The sequence below is a fragment of the Podarcis filfolensis genome (genome assembly GCF_964270895.1).
Source record: "Podarcis filfolensis genome assembly, chromosome: 5".
Classification (NCBI taxonomy): domain Eukaryota; kingdom Metazoa; phylum Chordata; class Lepidosauria; order Squamata; family Lacertidae; genus Podarcis; species Podarcis filfolensis.
In genome coordinates, this window is record NC_139608.1 from 19,697,207 (window position 1) to 19,715,734 (window position 18,528).

The 18,528-nt window shown below is 44.4% G+C and overlaps 1 protein-coding gene across 14 annotated transcripts in view; it reads right to left on the minus strand.

Moving 5' to 3' along the window:
• LOC310762364 (schwannomin-interacting protein 1) overlaps positions 1-18,528 on the minus strand; it is a 388,732-nt gene that overhangs the window by 49,160 nt on the left and 321,044 nt on the right. The window contains exon 1 of one of the 14 annotated variants that reach the window (XM_083613311.1): positions 279-548. The exons of 12 other annotated variants lie outside the window; for them this stretch is intronic. In XM_083613311.1, coding sequence (XP_083469437.1) covers positions 279-308 — 30 coding nt within the window. In that variant the 5' untranslated portion in view covers positions 309-548. Of the gene's footprint in view, positions 1-278; positions 549-18,528 lie in introns of those variants that run through there. One more of the 14 variants, XM_083613313.1, reaches the window with a different exon arrangement.

Here is an 18,528-nt window from a genome sequence, read left to right on the forward strand (position 1 = left end):
CAATAGCTGCTTAACAACCTGCTATCTTAAAAGCAAAGTAAGGATTATTTGTCGGCTTTCCTCATTGTGCCCCTTAATAGTAGCCCTGAAAAGAGAACGCCAACAAAACAGCAGCCCAGAAATCCTTCCATTTAGAAAGGTGACCCAATTTTACATAAGCTGAAAGAAAGCAACCTGCTGCATCGAAATAAAAAACAAGTAAAAAAAGGCAGGCCTCTTCCCTCCTCTCTTCTAAAAGGGATGATGCCGATTATGGCAGAAGAGCTTTTAATTCTTACCTGATACGAACAGTTTTCCTGGTGTACCATCTCAGTGCATCATACAGAAACCAGACACCGAGAGCCAAGAATGTTTACAGAAGCTGCACAGTTAATTTTTACAGCATCTGAAGGAGAAAAGAACGCCCTTGTAAACCGAGAGGCTTCCCGCAGATTAAAATGGATGCTGTTTCTGCCGTTTCAACCTGCGCAATGGCACTGGCTTTGCTAGCGAGGAGCGCAGCAGAGCTGTTCTCCTCAGGGAACGAGCAATGAGGTTTAATAACATGTAGCCAAGACTGCTCTGGGGGAATTGCGGGGGGTGGGGGTGGGGGGGAGCTCACTCATCACCAGCACAATCAGCCAATTATATTATAGACACAAAGAAAAAAAGGCGAGTGTGATGCTGGTGTGACCTTCTGGTGCTTTATGGAGGCTGTTAACTGATGTGGAAACATTCTAGTCCTCATTAAAGAGAAAAGGGAATGCAGAAAGATAGATCAATAGATTGCCTTGAACCACCAGCCCTGTTCTCTGTGCAGTCATTTTTCTGACAAAGCACATAAGACAATATTTGACTCTGTACTAGGAGCTTAAAGAGAAAGTAACATTTTTTAAATAAAACATCAAAATGCATAACCCTATCTTTAAGAAGAAATACGCAGATAAAAGGACACATTCAGACAAATATTATGATAATGAACAACCTTTCCAGATGCAAACAAAACCACCTGGCATTTCTCTCTGCAGAAAGATCATGTATTTTACTAAGAAATATCCAAGACATTAAATCACTCAGTAAGACATAGTAGTATGTGCTGGGGTGGGGGCGGGGTTATTACTAATATCTGAAAAACATGATTGAATTTTTGACAACCTCTTTTCATGTCTGACCTGCAGCAATTATAGGGTGCAATGCTATTAATTCAGTTACGCATGCAGTTTCAAATTCATCCTTAAATTTCATATCCTTGTTTGTGTCATTTTGTTAGCTTCTTTAATGCAAAATTAATGTTGGCTCCTAAAAAAAGAACAAAGGAGCTATCTCCTGTCCCAATTATATTTTGTTTGCTCAGAAAAGACCAGCTGCACATGTGTGTTCAAAAAGAGAAAAAGAAAAAAACAGAAGTACCTTGACCCAGAGATCAGAATGGACCCAGATGTCTCTGCAGCACACACAGCCCACCAAATAAACTTCAACACAATGGGTCAACAGAGAAGTAGGAACCAGGCATTACCAAGCTCACAGGACCAGTTTGGAAGTAAATTTAAACCATGTGTAAACACTATGCGCATGTGCTTCTGTGGGCTTCACGCTCATATAGTCCTCCGCTCCCGCTTTTTTGGCATAACCACAGGGAAAGTAGAAGCTTTCAGCGGTGCTCAATCTGTGGGTCCCCAGATGTTGTTGGACTACAACTGCCATCATCCCTGAGCTCTGGCCTTGCTAGCTAGGGGTGATGGGAATTGTAGTTCAACATCATCTGGGGACCCACAGGTTGAGAAAGGCTTTCGCTTCTGCTCCCAAACTAACCAGTGTTTCTTGTTACATCCAAACTCAGAGAACTCTGGTTAACTTGAACTCCAGTTTGTTCAAACAATCAAACCAGAGTTGAACTGCGTTCAGGCATAAACAAAGCAGTTAGTTTAAAAGCAAGTGTTAAAGCTTCCAATCCCATACCCCACCCCTCTGGTTGTGCCAAAGGAGGTGAGAGTGTATGGGCATGAGGTTTGTTGTTGCTCATGCATACAATGCTAAACCAGGGATGACTAACCTGTGGACCTTCAGATGTTGCTGGAATCTAGGCCTGGGCCATGTATTGATACTAGTTTGAGGGCCAGGGCTCAATGGTGTCTTCACCTGGTGGTATATCGCAGGTGAAACCAGTGGCGTAGCGTGGGTTGTCAGCACCCGGGGCAAGGCAAGTAATTTGCGCCCCCTAACCCATGGATTTGCGCCCCCTAACCCGTGGATTTGCGCCCCCTAACCCGTGGATTTGCCCTAACCCCAGATGTTGCGCCCGGTGCGGCCGGCCCCCCCTGCACCCCCCACGCTACGCCACTGGGTGAAACTGCTGCCACTGCTCCTGACTCAGGAGTGGCAGTGGTTCCACCTGCAATATACTGCTTGGGTGAAGACGCCATTGTGCTCTGGCCCTCAAACCGAGGGAAGAACGAGCTGGTAGATGATGGAGCTTGTCCCTCCCTCAGCATGCTGGGTGCTGGTGGCGCAGGGACTCCTTCCACCGCTACGCCTGGAGGAATGAGTTGGATTGGGCCTGGGCCTTCAAGGCACCAGGGTGAAACTGTTTCCCAGGAAAGAAAATTGCCTGGAGTACACATAGCAGGTGAAGTACCGTATCTTGTTTGGTTTGGAGAAACAGGAAGCAAAAACAGCAAGTTTTCCATATTTCTTTTGTTGACAAACTCTGTTTCTTTCAACTGTGCATGAGAAGGCTTGTTTTATTTACAAGAGAAAGATCTAATTTGTTCTTTAACTATACTTAATTTCTGCTATATCACTGTTAAACTGCCTTCACCAACCTGGTGCCCTCCATATACAGTGGCACCTTGGTTCTCAAACACCTTGGTACTCAAACAACTTGGAACCCAAACACTGCAAACCCAGATGTTTGAGAGCTTTCTTTGGAAGCTGAACGTGCTCCGTTTTGAGTGTTACACTTCTGTTTTGAGTGCCACAGTTCCGTTTTGAGTGTTACGCTGAGGTCTGTCTGTCTGTCTTTGCTATTTATTTTGTGTTTTTGCGGCTTTTTAGTTTTGTTTTTAGGGACGCAGGTGGCACTGTGGTCTAGGGCTTGCTGATCAGAAGGGCGGTGGTTCGAATCCCTGCAAGGGGTGAGCCCCCATTGTTCACTCCCAGCTCCTGCCCACCTAGCAGTTCGAAAGCATGTCAAAGTGCAAGTAGATAAATGGGTACTGCTCCAGTGGGAAGGTAAAAGGCATTTCCGTGCTCTGCTCTGGTTCGCCAGAAGTGGCTTAGTCATGCTGCCCACATGACCCGGAAGCTGTCTGTGGACAAATGCCGGCTCCCTCAGCCTATAGAGCGAGATGAGCGCCGCAACCCCAGAGTCGTCCACGACTGGACCTAACGGTCAGGGGTACTTTTCCCTTTACCTAGCTTTGTTTTGTTTTTGTGACTGTGTGGAACCCAGTACATTGTTTACTGCTTTCATTTTATGGATCAATGGTCTTGTTAGATGGTAAAATTCATGTTTAATTGCTGTTTTAGGGGTTGTTTTTAAAAGTCTGGAACAGATTAATCCATTTTGCATTACTTTCTATGGGAAAGCGCGCCTTGGTTTTGGAACGCTTTGGTTTTGGAATGCATTTCTGGAATGGATTAAGTTTGAGAACTAAGGTACCACTGTATTTTGGACTAAAACTCCCATCCGCCCACGCAAAGGCTGAGGTAAAAATCTATTAAAAACAAGGCAGAAGATCACAGTGTGAGAATAACTTCTCCAGTGCTTTTTCTTGAGGCTCATATTACGTAATGCTTTCATGCCAAATATAGGTACTTTTTGTTTTTTGTTTTTTTAAAATCTTGATAGAATTTCTCACTTCTTACATCGCTGGCTCATCAACAACTGAAGTGACAGTGACTCAGAGCTGTTTCACACCTAACAAATTTCTGACAAGTGTTACTTTTATCTTTGCAGGATACAGCAATGGTGTGGCAAGGTGCAAAGTAGGAAAGACAGCCATTCACATAACAGCTAATTTCTTTTCTGGCGATCCCTGCAGGATGGGGGTTTTCTTCTTATTTCATGCTACAGAAGAATGTGGCAAGCCAGTTTAAATGGGTTGCACTCAGGACCCAATCCAGCAGTGAACTGTAGAAACATCCATTTGCATTCAGATCTTAAAGGGAGACCATGGCTGAGTCTCAAAGTGTATGAAGCAAAGGCTTCTGATACAAATGAACTCCATCTGGGGTCCAGTCTACCAGTACACCTAGAAATCTAAGGAACTGGTTTGGGCAACACAAGATACTGATTTTACAGAAGAAAACAACATTGTGCTCAGAAATGGCGAATCCTCGTGTTCTTTGCTGACCGCGAAACCCTGCCAGCTAGTGGCTAATGAAAACAAAACAAGTTTCTTGTACTTTTCTCCCCTTCAAGATGGTAGTTTTGAAGTGTGAAGCCACAGTACCATTGTACTGGAACAGAGACCAGCCGGACGGTCACTGGCTCAGTCCCCATTTATGACAAAATTATCTCTCTGCTGATTGGTCAGCAGCCTTCTTGAAAATTTAGTGCATCCTTTGAGGAACCTGCCTCTGAGCTCCTCCATTCAGCTCAGTGTCTCTGTTATTGCAAGAGGGAGAAGGAAAGATAGAGCAGGCCTCTTCAATACACTCATGGTCCAGGTAAGGAAAAAGTAAGTTCCACCTCCCCTCCCCCTTGGGGAAGGATGAAGCCAATGGGGAAATTAATTGGGGACAACCTGGATGCGACACATATCAAAAATCAGGCAATGCATTAAATGGGTAGGCATGGGCATCTCTGAGAATTTTTCAGTGGGGGGTGCTCCAAAACACTAAGATGGGGAGTGGGCTAGTCATGAGAATAAGTCATAAGCAGGGCTAGATGACTGTGGGAAACCCTCAAGCACAAGAGCACCCCTCCCGGTGGTTTCCAGCAAATGGTATTCATAAGCTGACCTCTAACCTTGGACACAGACCACAGTCAACCTGGCTAGTAGCAAGGGATAACCCTATTCTCCAAAGTCAAGTAGGACATATGGTCATCCTAATCACTAGTTTTGGAGCATCCACTTGGATTACTGTCCGTTGTATGGCATTAACCTTCATTTTTAGGAAGTCTTGTGTTAGACTTCTTCATTGTCTTATTTGGCCTTTGGTTGGCTTCAGTTATGAGGATTTATTTGTTGCTTCCAGTTTATTGCCTTTGTTTTAATTGCTGCTCCCTTTTACTAGCATTTAATTCATGCGTTATACTGCCATGTTTAACTCTTGCTTTTAGTAAATGTTCCTAGCTGTTTGTAGGGACGCGGGTGGCGCTGTGGTCTAAACCACAGAGCCTAGGGCTTGCCGATCAGAAGGTCGGAGGTTCGAATCCCCGCGACAGGGTGAGCTTCTGTTGTTCGGTCCCAGCTCCTGCCCACCTAGCAGTTTGAAAGCATGTCAAATGCAAGTAGATAAATAGGTACCACTCCGGTGGGAAGGTAAACGGCATTTCCGTGCGCTGCTCTGGTTCTTCAGAAGCGGCTTAGTCATGCTGGCCATATGACCCAGAAGCTGTCTGCGGACAAACACCAGCTCCCTTGGCCTACAGAGCGAGATGAGCACGCAACCCCAGAGTCGTCCGCGACTGGACCTACCGGTCAGGGGTACCTTTACCTTTATCTTTCCTGGCTGTTTTCTTTTCTTTTTCCCAGTTACCATGTCCTTTTACGGTAAGGTGGGATATAAATGCTTTAAAGGAAAAGAAGATTGCAAACTCAAGCCAACCTTCCTTAAAAACCTCCACTAATATATTCTTATCTCTTCCTCCCTGAGCCAGGATGTGCTGAGAGCAAAAACAAACACTCTCTCATTGCTTAAATTCACACATGCTTTGAATTCACCAAGCCTGCCGGAATGTTTCACAGCCCTGCAGGCTCTGTTACACCCTATCCTGGTATTTCAGGTATTTCTATGGCTTGGAAACTCTTAATCCTCTAAGCAGCTGAGAGGGAAAAGAAGGGATATGGCTTTAGTGAATGCGGCTAACATGCAGCAATTATTAAACGCCTGTAGGAATAACTCCACACAAGGGAGGCCTCTAGAGAAATTAGTTCCCTTTAAAATATTATCTAGGTAGCAGTGGCATAACACATGCAGCATATCAGAACTTAACCTTCCATTACTGTGGAATGAAATCCAGTGGAGACTCGCTTAGAAACTGAAGGCCTGTGACCTATGCATCAGGTTCACTTTCCCATTGTAACTAATTAGGAATACCTGAGTGAAAAAGATATGTCCACCAAGGCACAAATCAGGAAATTAATAACGGGTTCATCCGTTTGAGCACAAAAGTTACTGATAAATGCAGCTACAGTAATGCAATTTCAGATGTCTTCTACCTTTGTTTAGTATCAGAAACATTCATTTAATTTTTGTTGGCATAAGTAGCCAGGAGAGGTAGCAGATTATATAGAGACCAGCACACCCTCCAACATTTCTCTAATGAAAATAGGAATGCCCTATTCAATTAATAATAATAATAATAATAATAATAATAATAATAATAATTTCTTTATACCATATCCATCTGCCTAGGATGCCCAATCAACTCTGGGCAGGTTCCAATATATATAAAAACATAATGAAACATTAAACATTTCAAAACATCCCTACACAGGGCTGCCTTCAGATGCCTTCCAAGAGTTGTATAGCTACTTATCTCCTTGGCTTGAGGGTCACATAACTCCATACCCTCCAACATTTCTCCGATGAAAATAGGGACATCCTAAGGAGAAGCAGGACATTCTGGGATCAAATCAGAAACTGGGATGGCTTCTGTAAATCCAGGACTGTCCCTGGAAAATAGGGACACTTGGAGGGTTTGGACCAGGGTTGGCGAACCTCAGGCCTGGGGGCCCAATGTGGGTCTCCATGCCTCTCCAACTGCCCCATGGGACTCTCCCCAGGCCACATGTCGTCCCCAGCCCCATCATCTTCCCCCAGGCCAACACTGGCCCTGTGTCACATTCTTTAGTGTTTTTGCCTGGCTGGAATGTGTCATTGAACTCTGAACATCAATCTTGCTTGCCCAGATAGAGGATATTGAGGGGTGTGCAAGGGTGTTTATAAACTAGCCTACTGCACAAATGTAGAATTTATGTGCATTGCCCCACCTCCTTTTGCCTCAGGCCCCATCCATCGCGTTGACCAGAAGGGAAGGCAGCCTTGGGGTTAAAAATATTTCACTGCTGTATGGAAGGAACACTCTGCTCCCTTGTTCTGATGTCAGGAACCAGTGCTGAGGAACCAACAATCATGGAAGTTCCTTGGCCTAGTACATTGCATAAGTAATATTTATATTTATGGACATATTGATTCCATACCTAAAAGACAAACAGTGACCACACTGGTGAATAATGCATAGCATTGCTGTATTATTGTTGTTTTAAACAATGAAAGTTTCTCTCCAGGGCCTAGCAAACATGTAATTCCATGTGTATGTGCTCCTGTTAACTCAGGACCCTTGTACTGCACATTCTACTCCGGACGTCATGCTTTAAAATTCAGTACAGCTTGGAGTATGGAGACTCTTCCCTTATGAAGCAATAACTGCTCCATTGGCTCAGACCATCCATGATCAGCCTTTCCATCTGATGGCATTGGAGAGAATAAAGCGAGGTTGTGAGGCCCTCTTCAACAACTTGACTGGGACAAACCCCCATTTGGTTCCTCCGCTCCACAAACTTATTCCAGCTGTTTCATTACAAAACTCTGTAGATAACTTTCGTAAGACTTTTGAAGACACACCTCTTTACCTGGGTATTCTATTGAACTCTTGACCTGAACCTCCTGCTTTAATCGTTTTTTATACTTTTAAAACTGCTTAGAAGCCTATTTTGGCATTAAGAGATATATTAATAATAATAATAATAATATTAACAACAATTACTACTACTGCTGTTGTGGTCTAAACCACTGAGCCTCTTGGGCTTGCTGATCAGAAGGTTGGCGGTTTGAATCCGCGTGCCGGGGTGAGCTCCCGTTGCTCTGTCCCAGCTCCTGCCAACCTAGCAGTTTGAAAGCACACTAGTGCAAGTAGATAAATAGGTACTGCTGCGGCAGGAAGGTAAACAGCATTTCCGTATGCTGTGGCTTCCATCACGGTGTTCCGTTGTGCCAGAAGCGGTTTAGTCATGCTGGCCACATGACCCGGAAAGCTGTCTGTGGACAAACACTGGCTCCCTCGGCCTGAAAGTGAAATGAGCGCCACAACCCCATAGTCGCCTTTGACTGGACTTAACCGTCCAGGGGTCCTTTACCTTTACCTTTATTGTTGTTGTTATTAGTAGACGAGACAAATATTGGGTTCAACGGTCAATAAGGTAGTTTCTGCCCATGCTATAAAGGGAAGTGAGGGGCAGATGGGCTCATCAATCTGGGAAGGTAGCCCATCTAGGAAAAGGAAAACTCTGATCCTAAACCTCCGCTGCCTTGTGGGATATCTTCAGAAGAAGAAAAGGCTATGGCAGCCATACGCAAACTCAGCCCTCCAGATGTTTTGAGACTACAATTCCCATCATCCCTGACCATTGGTCCTGTTAGCTAGGGATGATGGAAGTTGTAGTCCCAAAACATCTGGAGGGTTGAGTTTGCCTGTGCCTGGGCTAAGGCGTAAACCCTACACAAATACAGAGTGGCGTCTCTGAGACAGCTGGATGACGTCTTGTACACCTCCTTCTGGCAACTCCTGCAGTCAGGCTAGTGCCAAACATACTTCTCTGCTTTCCTTTGGACTACATCAGCAAGGCCATGAGAGGGGTCTTGTCATCTGGGCAGCCCAGGACCTCCATACACCCTGCCCTGGCTTGTGGCAAGGGAAGATCACTTGAGTGCTGCTAATGCCGTGGTTTGACTTCGACCCCACAGTCACGCTCTTGAGACAGATGGATGCCTACAACAGTAATGTGAGCTGGGACCTTAATTTTGCTTATTCTTCTTTCCTCCCCCTTCTACGTGTATCTTGTACGCAATTTTAAACTGCCAACTGCCTTGGGTGCTCAGGTAGGAAAGTGGTATATACATGAAGCAAGCACATAAATCAATCACATGAGAGAGATACTGTGGCCAGGTTTCCTGCTGAGAAGGCATGGCACTACAAGAATATTGATCCGAGGTTCCACACACCCTTTAGAAGCTCACAGATATTCTTCAAGCTTATCATCATTATGTGCTTAATCTCAATGTGGTTGGCACTGTTCTGCAACTGACCTCAGGCCATTTTACCACACACCTGCATTTCATTCCAGGAATGGGGAGCCTCTAAATGCTCTCAGACTGCAACTCCCATCGTCTCTGACCATTGAGCATACTGGCTGGGGCTGATAAGACTGGGAGTCCTGCAACAGCTGGAGGGCCACAGGCTCCCAGTTGCAGCTTTATTTTCTGATTAAAGCAGAAATCTACACTCCAATCCCTCTTATATTGTAATAACAAGTAATAGAGATTAGTCACTGGCTGGCCATTTATGAGACAGTTATATCCACCCAGCCCTTACTCACACAAATGACATATTACATTTTGCTATGCATACCTGCCCATAATTAGTCATACTTTTTTTCACTGCCAGAGGCTAGAGTTTGCACAAACGCCAGGGGAAAGCTATTTATTTAAAGAAGAGGCAGCGCTAGCTTTCAAGGAACTTGGAAATGTATGTAGAGAACAGTCTGGGGGGAAAAATACTGTTCTGTTACTCATGCTTTAGTCGTAAGGCTGACGGTCAAGTATATCTTCATATTTGTTTTTTTAAAAATAATGCTGAAGTATTTTAAAGTGTTTTGAGTGCAACCACTGCTATTTTTCTAGAAAAAAGTGGTGCTGTAACACCTCCCTCTTTCTCATAGAATGGCAATGGTGCCTACCTAGGAGGTGCCGGAACTCACATGAGAGTTTGGGTGTGTTCCAGCTTAAAAAAAAAGCCCTGCGTGTTCCTGGTAATGCTTTAGCATTAAAATTGGTAACCTTTAGCCAATGGCTAGCCCACAGCCTAATTTTCCTTACAGAAATGTTGTGAGACCCAAATGAGATGATGAATATGAAACCCAGACTTTGAAGGAAGGGTAGAACTAAAACAAAACTGAAAAAGTTTTTTTCCCCCTGTGCCAGACTGAGAATTAGAAACCTGTCATTTAAAAAAATATGAAACAAAGACCATGCAGTTGAATGTGACCTGCAGGTCATTTATTATCTGCCCATATTCTGGGCAAAATAAATATAAAATGTATTCTGTAAGGAACAACAAAACATGAATCTTGACGGATAACAGTCTTGTTCTCCTAACTAGAAGTATATGAATCACTAAGGTATTAGATACTTATCCAAGGGGTTTACCATAATCCACATAAAGCTGTTTTGAATGCCTGGAAAAATCACTATCTTGCCTGCAAAACAAAAATAAGTAGATTGCTTCAAGGATTTACACAAGCGTGAACCTGACAACAAATGACATTCCAGTGTGGAGCATAACATGTTTTCTCATTTCATTCCCTTGTTGCCAACCTTGAATGCTTCTAACTACAGCATTCCCCTGACGAAGGGCTATCTTCAGCCCCAAACACACTGGGCTTGTTATTGAATATATTTGTCTCCGCTCCCTTCTATGAACTTCTTTTGTCTGCTGTTTATTTGGGGAACCATCTGAAATAAATAAATCAAGGTCATATATATATATATATATATATATATATATATATATATATATATATTAAAGGTTCATAAATGTACCAAGCAAACACATACATAAATATATAAACCACATGTCTGAAGCAGCACAGGAAAACAGCCAAGAAGCCATTTTGGCTCACAAACTGACCAAATGTTTTCTCTGCAAAGTCAAAAGAAAATGGAAAAGCCTCCCCATTGTCTTTTCCTTCACAAATCCTGTCTTAAGGGTCTGTGTATGAATAGGATGAGCCTGGCTCAGGAACTAAGTATTTATTATTACAAAAGACTGGCCAGGCTCCCCAGGGTATCCAATCAAGTAAGCATTAACAGGTAACCTGCCAGACAGGAGATAAACAACACACTCAGATTTCTGATGTAGACCGCCCTTTCTGTGATGTATGTATGATGTTTCTGGGGGGTGGTCTTGGACTCCAGGGTGGGCAATTTAAAATGTCTATATAAGGGCAGGCACACCTGGGTTCTGGGTGCTCCTCCTTCTCCTGCGTGTGAAGGGGGCACCCTGTTGCAACAGTTCAATAAATATCAGGCTTACTAGCTGCTTTGCTTCTCAATATTCTCTGGCTGACCTCTGTTCTTTTCTCCAACCGATGGAGAACCCACAAAGGACTCTATAAGGGCTCTTGTGTCCCCCATAAGGGAATAAAGGCAAATTTTCGTTTATTACACATCCTTTGGTGGAACCCAGTAAATGTTTCTCATTGCACTCAAGAGATGCAGGTAGAATTTGCAGAAGTCTCAAAGTGCTGCTTCATTTCCATAGTGGAAGCCGCCAAATATTGCTTCTACATTTTACATGCTCCTTCTGTGTCAGTGCTAAAACTCCAGCAATGGTGGAGAAGAAGTTGTTCTCCAACACCACTGCACCATTATTCTGGAGAGGAACCACATGGAACAAGAATGATGATGATTTATTTATATGCTGCCCATCTGACTGGGTTACCCCAGCCACTCTGGAAAGCTTCCAACTAATTAAAACACAGTAAGACATCAAACATTAACAACTTCTCTATACAAGGTACCCACTTAAGATCAGACAAGGTACCCATTGATGGCAGGGAACGGGTAGCTCTTAGTCTCTTGGCCTCCCCCCCCCCCCCGCCGCCCTGCCCCGGAACATCGTAAAACCTGCAAAGGTGAGCATGTTATTTGGAAATTTGAGTCAACATTTCCAAGAATGCTAATTTGCCTCTTCCGAAGCAAGCTTCTGTTTGAGTCACATCAGCTAAAGTAGCAGATCTCCTGCCTATAGCCTTGAGTAATTCACTGCCTCTGTGTCAGTTCCCTTGTGGTAAATGAGTAACCCCAAAGGCCAAGATCACAGAGTTGTTGGACGGCTATCCTGAGACAAAGAAATGCTTTTCACCCTCAGTTTTAGAGAGCCTAGACTAAACCTACAACAAACCATGACAACATGTTAGAAGTCATAGCTATAAGCCTTCATTAATGATTCATATACTGTGCAACACCTATCCATGGACAAGAGGAAGCAGGTCTGCACCAATGGCCATACCTCCTGATCCACTGGCATTGCAACTAACATTTGTGCATTTACGCAAAATATTTTCACAGGGGCATATATGCAGGAAGGGCTGAATATGCAGCCCATGATCGAGATCCCAAGCTCATGTCCATTACAATCACGTGACTGTAGGGAGAGTGTGCAATGGTGAGGACAGGGCTAGCAGGTTGCCAAAGATTCAATTATTCATGCATAGGTTCTATAGTAGAGACTTAATTACCCTCCCTTCTGCAAGCATACACAGTCCTACTTGTGTAGAGGGCATGGGGTCATATATGTAGCCTTGCCCCCAACAACATGCCACCCCCATATTCTATACCCCAATCTTTGCACATTGAGCATGAAGGCTTGAATGGAGAGATTCCAAGCACCATCAGACAAATGTTCTTGGAATCCTGCTTCAGACCTTCCTTGGAAGGTCAGATTGGAGGGAGGTTGGGAGCCTTGGGCTGTGTGTGGCCTTGGGCTCATGTGGTTCTTCTCAGTGTTCCTCTCCTCTACATGAAAGTGAATGCAGGATCTAAGCATGGAGTGTTAAGGGGAGGGAAGGAGAAATAAATACATTTTTGAAGAGTTGGTATGTTGTAGCAGATCCTCCTGCTCCGGACCAGGTGTGCTGCAAACCATGCTTACACTGCCACTTCTGGCATACATGCTGCAGACTGGCTGCCTGTGACCCATACAATCATCTTGTTTTGAGTTTGTGGGTGCCAGACGCCCTAAATTACTGGGTTTAGTAAGTGTTAGAATTTAATTAAGGCTTATGTGTTAAAACTGGCTGCTAGAACCATGTGTGTATTTGAGCTGTGCACTAGATATGTTTCTAACCCTCTGGAATCAACATTTGTCAAGAGCTAATTAAGCCAGGACTAGCCTGGCTTAGCCTGGCGGTAACAAGTGATTAGGATGACAAAGGATCAAACGTGTGGGCTCCCTTCCTCCCTTCCTCAACTGAGAGGTAGTTTAAAAGACCATGCCAGCGTTTTAGGTTATGATTTTTAGGAATGGAGTTATGCAACGGAGGTAGAAAGCCACAGGCTAGAGAGAAGAGTCAGAGAGCAATGTTTGAGGTCTGCTTAAGTCCAAGTCTGCTGTGTCTATGGGAGAAGCCAGAATCTCTTGGGGGTGTGAATGCTGTGAACCCCTCCAGTGTGGGCTCAGGTTGTATATATGTGTAAATAAGTCATGTATCATAAAGACACCATAGTTTCCGCCGTGCCTCATTGTCCAAAAGGAAACTCAAACTCTGGGTGTACACCTGGAATCTCGCGTTGCTATGGAGATTGGGGTGACATGTAACAGTATTAAAAGAAAAGGCAATCAAAGTACAAGTACAGTGCCTAAAGTAAGGAACGCACCAGCATGCTGAGTGTATTTCTGCTGACTACTCAACATCTATGAGTCTCCATGGGAAACACAATAGCATAGTGTTTTCCAAACTTGCGTCTCCAGCTGTTTCTGGACTACAACTCCCATCATCCCTAGCAAGCAGGACCAGTGGTCAAGGATGATGGGAATTATAGTCCAAAAACAGCTGGAGACCCAAGTTTGGGAAACACTGCAATAGTAGAACAAATGATTTTTCTTTCTCTTTGGTGGCTATGTGCATCTCATTTCCAAATCCCTAAGAAATACACTGATTATCTCCCATCAGGTTAAAAATAAAGGAACTAAAGCAAAGGATCAGCTGGATGGTACCAGAGCTCCCAGAGAGAGCCTGCATGGAACCAATGGAAGAAAAAGGGAAATCTCCACATACTAACTCAGCATAATAAAGTCAATACGTTTTAACCATAATTTATTCTCCTATGTTCATGCCGCTGCATAAAATAGGCTAGCAACTGTAAATGGTCAGGATGAAGGTAGACATGTAAATATCGCCTCCAAGATCAAAGGATGTAATGCAATTTTAATCACTAGAGGTCCCTATGACACAGCGATAAAATACAGTGCTGAAGCAGGTGGAAAGAAAGAAACAGCGTTTAAGCTGCTTCTTTCCTAAGGAAAAGAACGATTAAACTTAATATCGATTTATCCTAGTTTGATAAGCATACGGGCTTTACATGACTAAATGCCTTGTAAAAGGTAAAAGGTAAAGGTACCCCTGCCCGTACGGGCCAGTCGTGTCCGACTCTGGGGTTGCGCGCCCATCTCGCTTAAGAGGCCGGGGGCCAGCGCTGTCCGGAGACACTTCCGGGTCACGTGGCCAGTGTGACAAGCTGCATCTGGCGAGCCAGCGCAGCACACGGAAACGCCGTTTACCTTCCCGCTATAAAGCGGTCCCTATTTATCTACTTGCACCCGGGGGTGCTTTCGAACTGCTAGGTGGGCAGGCGCTGGGACCGAGCAACGGGAGCGCACCCCGCCGCGGGGATTCAAACCGCTGACCTGACGATCGGCAAGTCCTAGGCGCTGAGGTTTTACCCACAGCGCCACCCACGTCCCAAATGCCTTGTATGTATACATTAAACCTTTGTTTCCTTTCTCCCATCTAATATTACAGAGGAGCAAGAAACATCACCTTGCTTTAGAGCTAGCAGAGCACTTTGCCAGCATTTAGAACAGGGTTCCCCAAACTCGTCAGGTTTTCAACGTCAAGATGTCTCACCAGCCAAACATTGTGATCTGGCGACACACCACGATGTTAAACAAGAAGCTGCATTGGCCCCAGCTTGCGAGGCTTGAGGTGAAACTACCGCCCAGCGCCTCAAGGGCCAGGATGACTCAGCTTGTTTGCACTGCTCTGACCTGAGTGAGCCTTGATATCCCACCCCTGCTCCATACAAGCAGCAGAGAACTTTGGGCTCTTTGCAGGGGTCTGGCCCTTATATACCATAGATACTTCACCCGGGCCTAGTACACAGACTGTACACTCACTGAACATTACATGTGAATAACTGTAACAGCTCAAAAATGTGTGCGCACAGATGGTGCACTTGTTGACTGTAACTTGTACCGAATGAACTTGAGTATTATTTATTTATTTATTTATGTTAATACATTTCTGAATCTTTAAGCCACTTAAAACTCTACTGCGAGTGGAAACTGGTAAGTTCCAGAGGGATAGCTGCATTAGTTTGTTTGTTTTTTGCTTCGAAGAATCTCTTGGCTCCCTAAGGACTAAAATTCATGTACACACATAGGGAGATACTGGGAACAGTGGGGGCAAAGGGCCATGGAACATGCTGGGCCTGTGATGTTTCTATGCAGAAACCAGATGCATCAAACGTAAGAAAGGAGCAGCTCATTCACAAAAGCAATCTCTGCGATAATGCTAATGGTCAATTCTAATCGTAGGAGATAAACGGCAGGGACGAAATTTCTTGATGTTTGTGAACTAACCCCCCGCCCCCAATTGTGTAAAACTTCCTTCAACATACTGTTTTCGCAGATAACTGCCTAGCTACAAAAGATGGTGGCAGGCTTTCTGGGCTGTTCAGAGAAACCACTTGTGCATGCAGTGGTTATAGAAGAAAGTCTATCTATATTGAGGATGGTGAGCTGCCATGTTAGGTTTTCCAATCAAGCTGAAAGCCAAATTCTGTACGTGACCTTGTATGTAAAAATATGCTACCATTTACTGAACGTTTTGTATGAGCAAAAGTTCGTGTCTCCGATGTTCTTCCTACTCAGAGTAGACCTGCTGAAAATAATGGACTCGATTAAGTTAGGTCCATTAATTTCAGTGAGTCTGCTCCTGAGTATAACTGGATACGACCCAGAGTTCTTGAGCAAAATCAACCAACGCTTTTTCCCCCCAGCACAGCTTACAGTGGAAATTGTTGAATGGCTTGAAGAAGCCAGGAAGACAACAGCTGTGTGAAAACAGCAAATGAACAATGCATGCATTACTGAGACTCTTTGGGATCATTCACAGACTAATGTTCTGGAAATGAAATGAAATTCACAATATCGTGAAAATAAACATCCCTGTAGTTTTGGAAAGACAGGCCAACTAAGCGGTTGGATGAATAAAACTAAAAACCAGCAGGAAGCAGTAAGGGTGAGTCTCAGCCTTGCCCCTTATATCATAGAACAAACAAGTGTGTGTGCGTCTGTGTGTGTCTGTATTTGTTGTTCATGCTCTGACAAGCAGGTACTAGACATGACCAGGCAGTGACGTCTTGTTTTCCTCTGCCAGTTATTTCATCTAAAAGATTTCTTCCCACTTAACCCTATTTTTAGAAGCCAAAACATTTCTTTGTGCCAAAATAGTTGCTCTAATTTGCTTCTCTTATCTGCATTGAAATAATGGATGCTGCTACTGGCACCCAAGTGGAGTTATGTTGGCGTAGCTGCTGGATCCTAACCTCACTCATTCTTGTGAATCTAGTATTGGGACGGTGCCCTTAAATAACTGGGATTAAAGAATATGGAAACAAACATAAGCTTCTTTTATGCAAAAAAAAATCATGAAGGGGTCTTCATGCAGTTAGACTGGAAGAAGACTGTGGTTTTGGACCCCCTAGGAGCTGCTCCTGTATTTGTCTACATGTTGGAGCTAGCAAATGCACTGTCTAAGTTTACATGCTCCCATGTGCACAGGCTCTGGGAGTCCACTGGGTGGGGAAGCAATTTGGCCCTGCTCTCCAGCAACTGAGTGGAAGCATCTATCTGCATGGGTAATTGCAATTAACATATGAAGGGGGCTATAGCTTTGATGAGTTTTGGAAAAGTTACACTCACTGCAGTATTCAAATCCTGTTGCCGGTCCAGTTATCCACCCCAAAGTGGCATTTTTAAGGGACTTTAATGAGACCCGTCTCACTGGGTTTCCCTAGGGAAGAATGAGCCAGAAGCTGAACTCTGTGGTCCCTGTTGCTAGGATGGAGCCAGACACAACAGCCAACCACAGTGGGGGACGCACTTTACCTATCAGCTCACTCAAAAGGAACACACATGGAAAGAGAGATAAGGACATTCCATGCTGCTATTTTTCTAACTGGGTCAAAGGAGCAGATGCTTCTTCTTGAAATCTGTTTCATGCTCAAAATTGACTTGTGATGTTGATGATGATTTTAATATAAATATGTATCTATTCCACGTTTCACATCTGGGACCTTCAGGGCAGTCAACAAACTCCACAGTACCGGATTGAAAACAACCAGACAAAATCAAAACAAAACCCAAAACCACAGTGAAACCTAAATTGAAGAGTGCATGAACCGAACGTGCGCCTCAACCTGAACATACACCAGCATATGGAGGACATGACCACACCCCAGGTTTCTGAGGAACCACTTTCAGCTGCTTTATGTCAATGTTTGTCAGGGACTGGCAGGACTCCACTGTGTGGAGGAGGCAGGGGACCAGAAGAGTGACCCAGGAGCAAGGACCAGTGATCTATGAAGATGGGTGCCACCCACAAGGCAGGAGCCAGGAGAGGAGGAGAGTCAGGGCAGTCCAAGAAGGAGGAAGGTTCACAGGATGTGGCTGAAGAAGGAGAAGCTGTTCTGGAATAGACAGGTCAGTAGACTCACACCCTTTCCCCACCCTAATGTCTCCTGGAAGGAGAGGCTGGAAACGAGAAGAGCAGCTACAACTTCAGTGCAGAAGTCTCAAGTTACAGGCACAAAACCTGTCAAGGGAGGGTATATAAGTTTGGCAAGTAGGTGGGCCTAGAACTGTGGACAACTGCCTAGAGACATATGTGCCTGTGTATCCGGAGCACCATGAAAGCTGCTGTAAGTGCTTTTCTTGTCAATGAAGGGTCAACTACCTGGTGTGTGTCTTCCTTGGCTGGAGAGGACCAGGACAATGTTGAAGAGAATGGGGGACAAATGGAACCCTGCAGAACCTCAAGAGGCCCCCAAGAGGCCCCCATCCTTACCTTCTAAGACTACAGTGGTACCTCAGGTTAAGTACTTAATTCGTTCTGGAGGTCCGTACTTAACCTGAAACTGTTCTTAACCTGAAGCACCACTTTAGCTAATGGGGCCTCCTGCTGCTGCCGTGCCGCCAGAGCACGATTTCTGTCCTCATCCTGAAGCAAAGTTCTTAACCTGAAGCACTATTTCTGGGTTAGCGGAGTCTGTAACCTGAAGCGTATGTAACCCGAGGTACCACTGTACTCCCAAATAAATTATCAGAATCACTGTAGCAGAACCACCAAATTGCAACTGAAACTGATTTCATAGTTTTAACTCTTTTAAAAATACCTTTTCTGTATTGTATTTCTTGTATTGCATTTAGAGACAATTGCAGCTCAATAGTGTGCACAGCAAGATGCCCCCCAAAACTCATCCCCATCTGGTGGCTCAGAAGGTACAATATTGAACTGCATATGTAGGTGAGTTTGT